This window comes from Hippocampus guttulatus, chromosome 11 (genome assembly GCF_054856545.1).
Source record: "Hippocampus guttulatus isolate MCC_2025c chromosome 11, RoL_Hgut_1.0, whole genome shotgun sequence".
NCBI lineage: Eukaryota > Metazoa > Chordata > Actinopteri > Syngnathiformes > Syngnathidae > Hippocampus > Hippocampus guttulatus.
In genome coordinates this window covers 21,274,209-21,284,227 of record NC_141271.1, presented here as the reverse complement: position 1 = coordinate 21,284,227, position 10,019 = coordinate 21,274,209, and the positions used below count along the sequence as shown (strand labels likewise).

The 10,019-nt window shown below is 47.8% G+C and overlaps 1 protein-coding gene across 3 annotated transcripts in view; it reads right to left on the bottom strand.

Moving 5' to 3' along the window:
- Positions 1-776: 776 nt before the first annotated feature.
- The window catches only part of col18a1a (collagen type XVIII alpha 1 chain a), a 41,765-nt gene continuing 32,522 nt past the window's right edge, over positions 777-10,019 (bottom strand). For all 3 annotated transcript variants that reach the window (XM_086123899.1, XM_086123900.1, XM_086123898.1), the window contains 27 exons: positions 9,953-9,997; positions 9,727-9,858; positions 9,166-9,237; positions 8,895-8,921; positions 8,693-8,791; positions 8,347-8,382; positions 8,106-8,195; positions 7,982-8,014; positions 7,811-7,846; positions 7,438-7,497; positions 7,295-7,372; positions 7,175-7,210; positions 6,989-7,042; positions 6,842-6,907; positions 6,563-6,628; positions 6,447-6,477; positions 5,551-5,595; positions 5,422-5,456; positions 5,157-5,285; positions 4,920-5,079; positions 4,452-4,516; positions 4,232-4,360; positions 3,484-3,516; positions 3,092-3,403; positions 2,801-2,998; positions 2,037-2,152; positions 777-1,953 (listed from right to left, as the gene is read on the bottom strand). In XM_086123899.1, coding sequence (XP_085980025.1) covers positions 1,740-1,953; positions 2,037-2,152; positions 2,801-2,998; positions 3,092-3,403; positions 3,484-3,516; positions 4,232-4,360; positions 4,452-4,516; positions 4,920-5,079; positions 5,157-5,285; positions 5,422-5,456; positions 5,551-5,595; positions 6,447-6,477; positions 6,563-6,628; positions 6,842-6,907; positions 6,989-7,042; positions 7,175-7,210; positions 7,295-7,372; positions 7,438-7,497; positions 7,811-7,846; positions 7,982-8,014; positions 8,106-8,195; positions 8,347-8,382; positions 8,693-8,791; positions 8,895-8,921; positions 9,166-9,237; positions 9,727-9,858; positions 9,953-9,997 — 2,397 coding nt within the window. In that variant the 3' untranslated portion in view covers positions 777-1,739. The remainder of the gene's footprint in view (positions 1,954-2,036; positions 2,153-2,800; positions 2,999-3,091; positions 3,404-3,483; positions 3,517-4,231; positions 4,361-4,451; positions 4,517-4,919; positions 5,080-5,156; positions 5,286-5,421; positions 5,457-5,550; positions 5,596-6,446; positions 6,478-6,562; positions 6,629-6,841; positions 6,908-6,988; positions 7,043-7,174; positions 7,211-7,294; positions 7,373-7,437; positions 7,498-7,810; positions 7,847-7,981; positions 8,015-8,105; positions 8,196-8,346; positions 8,383-8,692; positions 8,792-8,894; positions 8,922-9,165; positions 9,238-9,726; positions 9,859-9,952; positions 9,998-10,019) is intronic.

Below are 10,019 nucleotides of genomic sequence, written 5' to 3'. Positions count from 1 at the left end.
CTTCACGGCGCAGCCTCAAAATGATCAGCCGGGTCTCAATTTTCACCCCACATCGGATGGCAAAGCTGGAAAAACTGTTCGATATTCCCGACTTTGTTGTTTGCTGCTGCCCGTGGGCTCCTTGAGATGGAGTGTCACGTCTTCATCAACGCCACCCGACTCAGTATTTTGTTCAGTTCCTTTGTTCTTCGCGAGATGGTCAACGTCAGCGAGCATTCGTCTCCAGAAATCGTTTGGATGGGTCTGGCGTCAAACCCAAAGCCACCGAGAAGTCCGGTAATCACGTGAATGCGTCGGCGTGACGGCCGACGTCGTCTTCAAGTTTTCCGGCAAATGAGGCCACCTCTGAATAATTCAAATTAATCTTCTTAATCAAATATGATCACGGAAGGCCTACCAACTTTTAAGTGGAGATTTAAGGGGATTTCGTCGGCGTTCGCCAATGACTAGTGACCTAATTCAGTTCTCTTTGAAAATCCACTTCATTTTGAAGACGGGCGGCCTTTCCGCGAAGATCACTGGAGAGATTTACAGACAAATTGACGAGCGCGTTGCTGCTGCTGTTGCCGTCTTCGGGAGGAATTTGCTTGCCATGAAATCAGCACGCAAAGTTGTTTCACCACAAGTTAAGCTAAGTAGCAATGTGTCTAAATTAGAGCCCGCAGGCCATTTGCGGCTCGCCATCCATTTTTCAGCGGCCCGCGACATGACCCCCCCCCCCCCCCCCCCAAAAATATCTGTGCTTAGTTACATCGAGTGAGATCAAATTGTTACAGTGGCGTTTAAAAAGATTTTTATTCAGTGCCTTGAAGATCAGTACAGCTCAAGATGAAAATGAAGAAGGAAAACCGCAGGTTCAGTCACGCATCCGTTGCACTAAAGTCGGCTTATAAACAAAATATTGCTTGTTTTTTTTAAAACTTTTTAAAACTTCTTTATACAAAATCTCAACACAGATTAGAGTCAATCACTTGCCGTACACTCTCAGTTAAGTAAATGATTTTGGTGGTTAAATCTCACTGAAGAAATACGGTCCTCGGTCTCGTTTTTGTCCGCGCGCGGTGGACAATGAAGGCGAACGCCGCCTGGGAAAGCACTTGGAGCAGCACAGCACGTGGCTACAATAGAAATCGATATCAAGAGGGAAGCGGTCCGTTGCGTCATGCGCGCTTATTACGTGGAAAGCAGCCTGCTTTTATTCTAAGGCACGGGAGTGGAAAGCCCCTTTGGAATTTAAAAAAAAAACATTCTCAATAAATTGGGAGTATTTGGGCAAGCTGTATTTTCACTCAACTCTTTGTTTGTCCTTATATAACTTCATCTAAAAATAAATATTTTCTTTAGATTTCAAATAGTCTTTGCTGTACCCAAAAGTACCCCCCAACCAAAAAAAACCCTAAAAAAAATTGGAACAAAAGTGGAAATGATCAATACATTAAAGTAAATCACTCACAGCAGAAATGAGAATGGCGAGTGAAACAAAAAAGGGATACAAATTGTGAACATATTGACTTGTTTTTTTTTTTTTTTTTAAACACTCGTTCAACCCTTAGAAGAAAATAAAATGTGCCCTCGAGACAAAAGGAACCCTCCGTCCAACCCAATCTCTTTGGCCTTCATGGAGGGAAGAAGCATGGCCAAAAAAAGCTGCTGGGCAAGTTCATTGGACGCCAAAGAATATTAGGTGAGAATTAAAATGATACAAAAAAAACCCAAAACGACAACCTGGAGAATGGTCCTTATTTTTGGGAGTGCGACATGGAGGCGTTCTCGATGCACAGGACGACGTGGGCGTTGGAGCAGCTGCGGGAGTGGCGCTGCAGGAGGCGGCCGCTCTGCAGGTCCGACGCCAGCCCCGTCACGGCCTGCTCGCCCGCCCGCCACGTTTCGCAGTAGTGGTCCGTTTGCCTGTGACCTTTGTCGCTGGAGCCGTGCCACAGCATTTTGTGGGGCCTGGTGAAGCGCACGGGGTAGATCGCGAGACGCGCGTGAGGACGTGCGGGACATTCGCCGTCCGTCGACGTCGGAACACTCACCACGTGCTGTCCCTGAGAACGTCCCTACCATCGAATGAGTAAATTGGTACGCCGCTCCTCATTTCCCTGGCGTTGCCATCAAAGATGGATTCCCAACTGTCAAATAGCACTTGATCCTGCATGGGAGAGAAAGAAACAAAAATGTCGGGAGTGCTGAATTGTACCGATTAGATTGCCTTTTACATGAGCACGGATGTGGTAGGATTCACTTACAAGCAGTTTTAGCTGTTTTGTGGTTTTACTGGAAGAGGCAAAAAAACAACCAAGTGCCTGTTGGGAACCTATTTTTATATGACTAAAAATGGAAAATATTGACGTAAAAATACTTTCAAAATCTGATCTGTGAGAGAAAAAAATGAAGGCAGATTTGGAATTAGCGCCCCCCCCCCCCCCCCGCACCAAAAAATGCATTTGTATTTGACAGCTGATGCGTTTTTTTTAATCCAAAACAAATTGACTGTAAGCCACGAGTGGGTAAGGATAATGCCGTAAGACGGGTTTGATATGACCGTAAAACTTTTTCGTTTGAGGGCCGCCTACAAAGAAAATGCAAGGACGAAAGGGCCACCTTAAAATTCGTCCACTTTTTGAAACATGCTAAAGTCGGACAAGAAAGCAATTCTAGATTATTTGTGTTGTCTGCTTAATTTCCTCATCTTTCTGTTCAAGGTGGCAAGGCAAATACTGTCGGTGAGATGATTTCTTTCCCCCGGGTCTTTGGAGTGGCCAAAAGTTTGGACACGGGCTGCCTTCAAGTGTCTCACCTTAAGGTTGACAATGGGCATGGTGTCCCTGTCCGACCTGCGGACAATGGTGTAAAGGTCTTGGAGCTTGGAGGATAGGAAGGCTCTGAAGGTCCCCTTCAGGCCCACGCTACGGGCCTGCTGGAAGCACAAGAAGTCGGCCCCACGAATTCCTCGCATGTTCCCACTTTGAGGGGCGTTCAGGGCGATGAGATGGAGCTACAACGGCCGAAAGAGAGAACCATCCGCGTGTTGGTCAAAGACCTTGAAAAGAAACAAACGATTGCCCTCCGGTTGCTCGGCAGCGTTTACCCCCGACCCCGACTTGTCGGCGTGGACCGCAGGTTGCGCTAAAGGTGGGCTGGGTCGTCGTTGGGGAGTGACGGGGTATCTGTTCTCAGCCTGTCCCGTCGCCCGTCTGCCGTCCGTCTGACCCGACTGCCTCCGGTCCGGGAACCTGGGATCATAACGCGAAGGGTACGGGGGCTCCGCGGGCGGGCGTGAAGGCGGCTCGATGGGCCGCACGTCGGAAACGCTCTGGGAGTAGTGGCCGGCTCCGTTGTTGTCGTGGGACTGCGGGTACAAGATGACAGGCGGAGGCTGAACCTCTGCCACCTCGTTTTCCTTGAAAGAAACGTAAACAACGATCGACTGAGTTTCAAGAGAGCGGTTAAGCTCGGTCCATTCTGGGTCATCTGACTCACCAAATCTCGGAAGAAGGGGGTGTAATCTCCGAGCTGTGGCGAAAGGACAAAAAAAAAAAAAAAAAGAACGATTTGGATTTCGCCGGTACTTCACATTTGACCTTTTTGTGGCAGTTCGTCAAAACAACTGAATGCGGCGGTCGTTGAAAGGTCAAGGCTGAAGTAAACTTTGCCAACCATTTTTGAGTAATCGAGCTAAAATCATTTCAACAAGCCAACCGGGTTCATAGTGAGACCAACACGCTCAACAACGAAAATGCTTTTGTTGGGCAATCTCCGGCGAGGGACGTCACTCTCAGAATCCAAACTATACGAGTGCATGGAAGCAATCCAACTTTCGTGGTTTGCAACTAAGAATGCTCCCGATATAATGTGCGCGGTGGCCAACGATGCAACAGAACTACCTTAGCAATGACGATGTAGGACGCCAACCCACTACGATGTGCGCTCTCAGTGCTAGCGGCAATACGTGCACCAAGTAGCTCCTCCCATCGTGCGCATTTACAGCACGGGACGGCATCCGATTGCAAACAATAACGCTAGGCTAATAACCGCAGCCTATGGAGTTTACAGTTCTTCCAATCCCGATGGGTCTCGTCTCTACTCCATGTCCGGCCGATCGGGCAACATTTTTACTTGACTTGTGAGGTAAAAATATTTCGTTTGGGATTTTCTAAAATTAGTTCACAGTTGACCTTTCGAGAAACGCTTTTTGAACAGGATTGGAGAGACAGCAAAAGAACTTTACCATGACTTGCCGCAGTCCGTCGCGGACTCTTAAATACAGGTCGGCTTTGTCGATGACGTAGATGAGGCTGCCTTCTGCCTGCCGTCTGGCAGTCGCGAGCATCGTGTCGTAGGACCTGAGAACTGTGACCTGTGCAAGGCGAACCAAGCAGTAGCTTTGGTATGCTACCAAATGAGCTGCTTCACGCAGGCAAAAGAAAAAAAAAAGATAAAAGACTTACTCCAGATGAGTGTCCAGGACTTCCGGGTGGGCCAGGAGGACCAGGAGGTCCCGGTACATTGGCAGCTTCAATTGAAAGATCTGATTTAGGAAACGATTTCATGACAGCTTTGCTACAGTCGAACCTCGTGACAACCTACCTCGAGGGACATAACGAATCCGTACGTTATAACGGTAGTTCGTTTCACCATGGCCTATAAATTGGCCACCAACTACGATGTATCATAATAGAGTATAGACATTTATCGATGTAAAAAAACATGAACATGTAATCCAGTATAAACATGTCAATTGCAAATTTGTGTATATGAAGACAAAAATTTTTTTTAGAAGACATAGTGTTGTAGTGTTCCTATTTCATCTGGAGGCGGAAACGTAAACCGCATACGTTGAAAAGAGGTTCGACTGTATCACTTTCACACCTCTGCTTCATTTTGATACACTGAGGCGCAGAACCAAAGCGACTCACTTTGACTGGGCCAAAAGGCGCCGGGCAGCGAGGGGGATGTCGCCGGTCCGGGTGGTCCGGGCGGTCCCGGAGGACCTGGCCGGCCATCATAACCGATCCCTGCTGGACCAGCTGGACCCTGAGGTCCAGGTGGACCTTTGACAGAATCTCCTTTTGGACCCTAATGCAAAGAAAGCACCTGAGCAACCTGTCTCGAGCGTGATATGGGGGACGTTCACGTCCTATTCTCTAACTCACTGGTAAACCCGGTTTGCCAGGAGGCCCTTGTGGGCCTAGAGGTCCTCCAAATCGAGGGTCATAATAGCCACCGGGTTCCCCCTTTTCTCCCTTCACTCCCGGGTCGCCATGCTCTCCCTTTAGGTCATTCTGTTAAAAAAAATAAAAATAAACGAGTTTGGCATTCTCACAGCGTTGCCTTAAATGCCGACCTGTTGATCGCTCTACAATAGAGCTGAAATGAGGTCGATGGCTCAGATCCCAAACCTTGAGTTCATGCGCTTACCCTGAGTGTGTGAATGTCAAAATTGGAGCCCGTTCCTGAGAACAAGAATGCATTTTGGTGAACACACCAACGAGCTCAAGAGGCGGTCATCAAGAATGTTCTAATCTGCATATAAAATCAAGGATTTACCGGGGACGCCCGGAAGGCCGCGTTCACCCTTTTCTCCTTTGATTGCTGTCGTAAAACAAGACACAAACACTGCAGCATGAGAGAACCGTCCACCGGGTGAACTGACTTTGGCATTGCCATTTCCCAGCGTCACGTACTTTGTGTTTTATCAGCTCCTTTCTCAAATCTAGTAAGACTCGACGGATTAATCTTGCGACAATGGTGACTCCCCCCCCCCCCCCCCCTACCTCCTCCCTCTCCTCAGGCGAAGCTACCTGAAAGAAGCTGAAATGAGGAACGTTTTTGTCTCCAGAAACTTTAAAGCTTTCTTAAATCTTACTTCTTTGACAGGAGCATTTACGCCTGCCTAATGAGAGAACCTGCTCATTTTGAACTTCCGTCATATAATATCCCTCACGAGGACTGCCGCAAAAGATCTCTTCTGTGAGACAGAGGGCTGTTGCCCCCCCACAAAAAAATAAAATCCCGAATGATTTGCCTTAACGGCTTGAGCAGAAAGCTGATGACATTAACTAGACGATACAAACAATCAATAATTGCTTTTTAACTGACTTTAGCATTTCTCAAAAAGTGGAAGAATTTAAAAATGTCCCTTTCATCCCTCCATTTTTCTGTAGGTGCCCCTGAAACCAAAAACCGTTGGACACCCCTGATGTACATTCTTGTGAGAAATTGATGTTTTAATGTCTTGTATGCAAATAGTTGGGTCCCCCCGGCGCGCCTGCCCACCCACCATTGCTAAACCAAATAACCAAGTTCATCTTTAGCTGCCTGTTCCTGAAAGGTTGTGTAAGCAAACTGCTTGAAAACAAAACGTGACATCACAGTTTGAGCGAAATGGCTGAAATGCAGCCAGTCCGTTGATATGCGTGTCTGGCAAAGGTCTCATCCAGTACCTGGATAGTTCCTGGAGGTTCCATCGTAGTGCTGTGAACGACACACAGCACAAGATTGACCTTAGACAGCCGAGTTAGTGAGCCGGTTGTAGCTTCAACGGGTTTGGTCAACTCACGCTGAAGCGATCGTAGGGTCCGGCCGGTCCGGGTGGCCCTGGTGGTCCCGGTGGGCCAGGAACCCCCTGATGGAAGAAGGAGACTCATACATTGTATGTAACAAGTCTCCCAACTGAGCTAACGGTTCAAATCACAGACCAGCCAAATCACAGACCAACCAAAAGTGTTGGTTGGTCATTATATGTGCTGAATGGATTGGAATTGAGAACGCTGAAAAGAGTCAGACTGTCTATCTCAACCGGAGAAATCTTCATGAGATGGCTTGAAAAGTGACTTACTGGGTAGCCAAAGCCAGAGCCTGGCTCTCCTTTCTCCCCCTTGTAACCGTTTACACCAGGCCGACCCTAACGGAAGTGACATTTCTTTGAATGGCTGTGTCCAGATGGCATTCAAAACAAAAACCAAAACCACCGGACTTTACTTACAGGTCTCCCAGGCATTCCAATTTCACCCTTGATTCCGTGAGGTCCATATTGTCCCTACGTGGAAAACATATCGTATATATATATCATATATATATAGAGACGTGACTTATTGCTGGCTTGTAGAACAAACTTTTGACATTTTGGAAAGGATTGTTGTTGATATTCGAAAATTGCGCAAATACTTACAGGGGGTCCCACAGGTCCAGGAGGGCCTCGATCTCCCTAATGGCACAGTAGAAATGTCAGAAAAGCAAAGCAAAAACTCACTCGAGACAAATGCAGACTGTCAAATGCACCGATGCTTACTTTGAAAGCGGTTAGCCCCGCCGAAAAGAGGGGCCCCCCATCGGGGCCGATGACCAGACCAGGCTCGCCTTTCTCGCCCTGCGGAGAAAACCGCCATTAGCTCCACATCCAAGGCTAAGCGCAGCATTAAGCTTTGACCGCACCTTGATGCCAAAACCTGGAGGTCCGGGATGCCCCGTGTCGCCCTTTGGACCCATAGGACCCTAACAGGACCACAGAAATACAATTAGAGTGTGTTGACATCAGAATGAGAATCACTGTCGCTTTATTCGCTGGCTAAAGTCAAATCTCTCCTTCCTCAAGAGCACGTTGAAACAGTCATTCATGCCCAGACTGGGCTCCTGGAATGGGAGCGCAGTTTGGATTTGACAGAACCCCCCCCCCCCCCCCCTTCAGCAAACAGGCATGCATTAACAGCCAACAGGGCGCCACCACATCCCTTCTGCAGGTGCGCCATAATAGAGGAAGGGAGGGGTGCTGGGAAGAAGCCAATTAGTCGTGACTGAAGGGACTTACAGGGAATCCAGCTCTACCCGGAACACCAGGTCCTCCCTTTCCAGAAAAAAAATAATAAACATTTGATTAGATGAGGTACACCCTGGACTGATTATCAACCAATGTTAGGGCACATCTTGACCACCTCCTACTTCCAGTCACTCTTGTGAACATTTTACTTTGAATACACACCTGATGTCCAACACTGCCAACAACACCATCAAACTGTAGCAGCAGAAAAAAAAATGAATAAAGGTAAGATAAGGATGCAAATTTCCTGCATATTTGCCAGCAACATTTGGGGAATCTACAATACGTTGTTTGATGGTTGGTAGACGATTTGTCCTGGTGGTCCAGGCGGGCCCGGCGGTCCGGGGACTCCGGTTCCATCGCGGCCTGGTTCACCCTTAAACAAAGCATACGTGTGAAATGATTAGAATGCGTTCGATCCAAAATATCATGACTAGTCAACTCACTGAAGAATCTAAACAACATGCGGGATCTATTTGGCAGTGAACAAAATCAAGATACGAATAGCATGTGAAAATGATATTCACCCTCTCTCCTCTGTCCCCTCTTTCCCCCTTTGGTCCCTGTAACATCCAAGAATCAGACAGCAGACGTCAAAAAGCAATTCTAGTTCAAACCCAAAAGGTAAGCAGAGCTGCATCGTTAGCACTGTTTGGATTTGCTGATTGTTGGCTTCTGATCTCCTCGTCGTTACCACTTGGAAGCACGGCGCGTTGAGCAATGTGGTTCTCAAAATGAGAAGATTCATGGGAGCGACTGTTTGTATAAGCTTGTCACGGTCTAAATTGGAGGCAATTTGGAACAAACGATACATTTCGTAGCATGTCCACGCAGGTGCTAGCTAGCACGAGAGCAATCAAAAGGGTTCCAGACCTGAACTCCGGGGAATCCGTCCAATCCCGGTTGCCCGTCTCTTCCTTCAGGACCCTCGCTGCCCTTCTGACCGGCGAGGCCGGGCAAGCCTGGTTTACCCTGCGGGGGATTTATGCCTTCAATTTAGAATTTAGAACACTTTAGGACGGCATGCTGTCCATCCCAATTATGTCATGACTGCATCAGGTGCTCGGTTACTTACTGGAAGTCCAGGCAGGCCAGGTGGACCCTAAGAGCACACATTTAATTGAGTTAGAGAGACCGGAAAACATTCCACCTTGCATCTAGGCTATCTATTTTCGTGCAGTGAATAAGTTGATTGACGCAGTCACTATGAGCCGATTCCCGGGGTTGTAAACTTGGAGTTTGATTCACCCAAATCAGCCCGACTGGGAGTGGGCACACTGGGCCGATGGTGCGCCGCTCAATTCGTAGACTTTTTATGCCTTTTTGAAATGCATCAAGCGACTAACCTGCCTTCCTTCAGGTCCTCGGATGCCAGGGAGCCCATTGGAGAAAATCTCACCAGATCCCTCCATGTCATCCTGCAAACCGCGATAAAACCTTCAAGCGTTCCTTCTTGCACATCGAGCGTAATCCAAGAAGTCACGATCAGGTATTGATTGGATGATTTCTGTGTTTTCTAAAGCTTTGCGAAAAGCAAAATTTCCCATCAAATCAGTATTTGGATGTGCAGTACAACTATTATTGTTGGGCCACTTGGCGTCACCGTTCTCAAACAGGTCAGTCGAGGCGGTCGGCAGGTCGAGCCCAGCCATCGGACATTGTGTCTTTTGCGCTCGCTTTCCTCCTGACTTATGCTTATTGCTACTAAAGTCCACGGGAGCGTGGAAAAGGCAATCCTTGCAAAATATTGAACGATCCATAGTGCAACGAAAACCAGCAACAAGTGAAGGGGCACGTCGTGTCATGTGGCAGCCGCTGGGATATGGAGTGAATTCAAAATCACATTTTGATCAGAATCAATGAGCTGCAGTAATACAAGCACCAAGTATTGTTTGGCGACAACTTACAAATCCAACACGGTATCTTGGTCCAGGAGGCCCGGGAGGTCCGGGTGGCCCAGCCGGTCCCATTGGTCCGGGCAAACCAGCCAATCCGGGCTCTCCCGTCGGTCCGGGTAAGCCGGAATCTCCTTGAGTGCCCTTTGCGGTGGACAAAAGGAAATGGGAAATGAAAAAAAAAAAAAAAAAAAAGGAAACATGCAATTACTCATGCATAAAAAGGCAAAATTATCACCTTCTGTCCAACTGGTCCTGGGTGACCAAGCACACCGGAGTCACCCTAGAATAAGACAAAATATAAC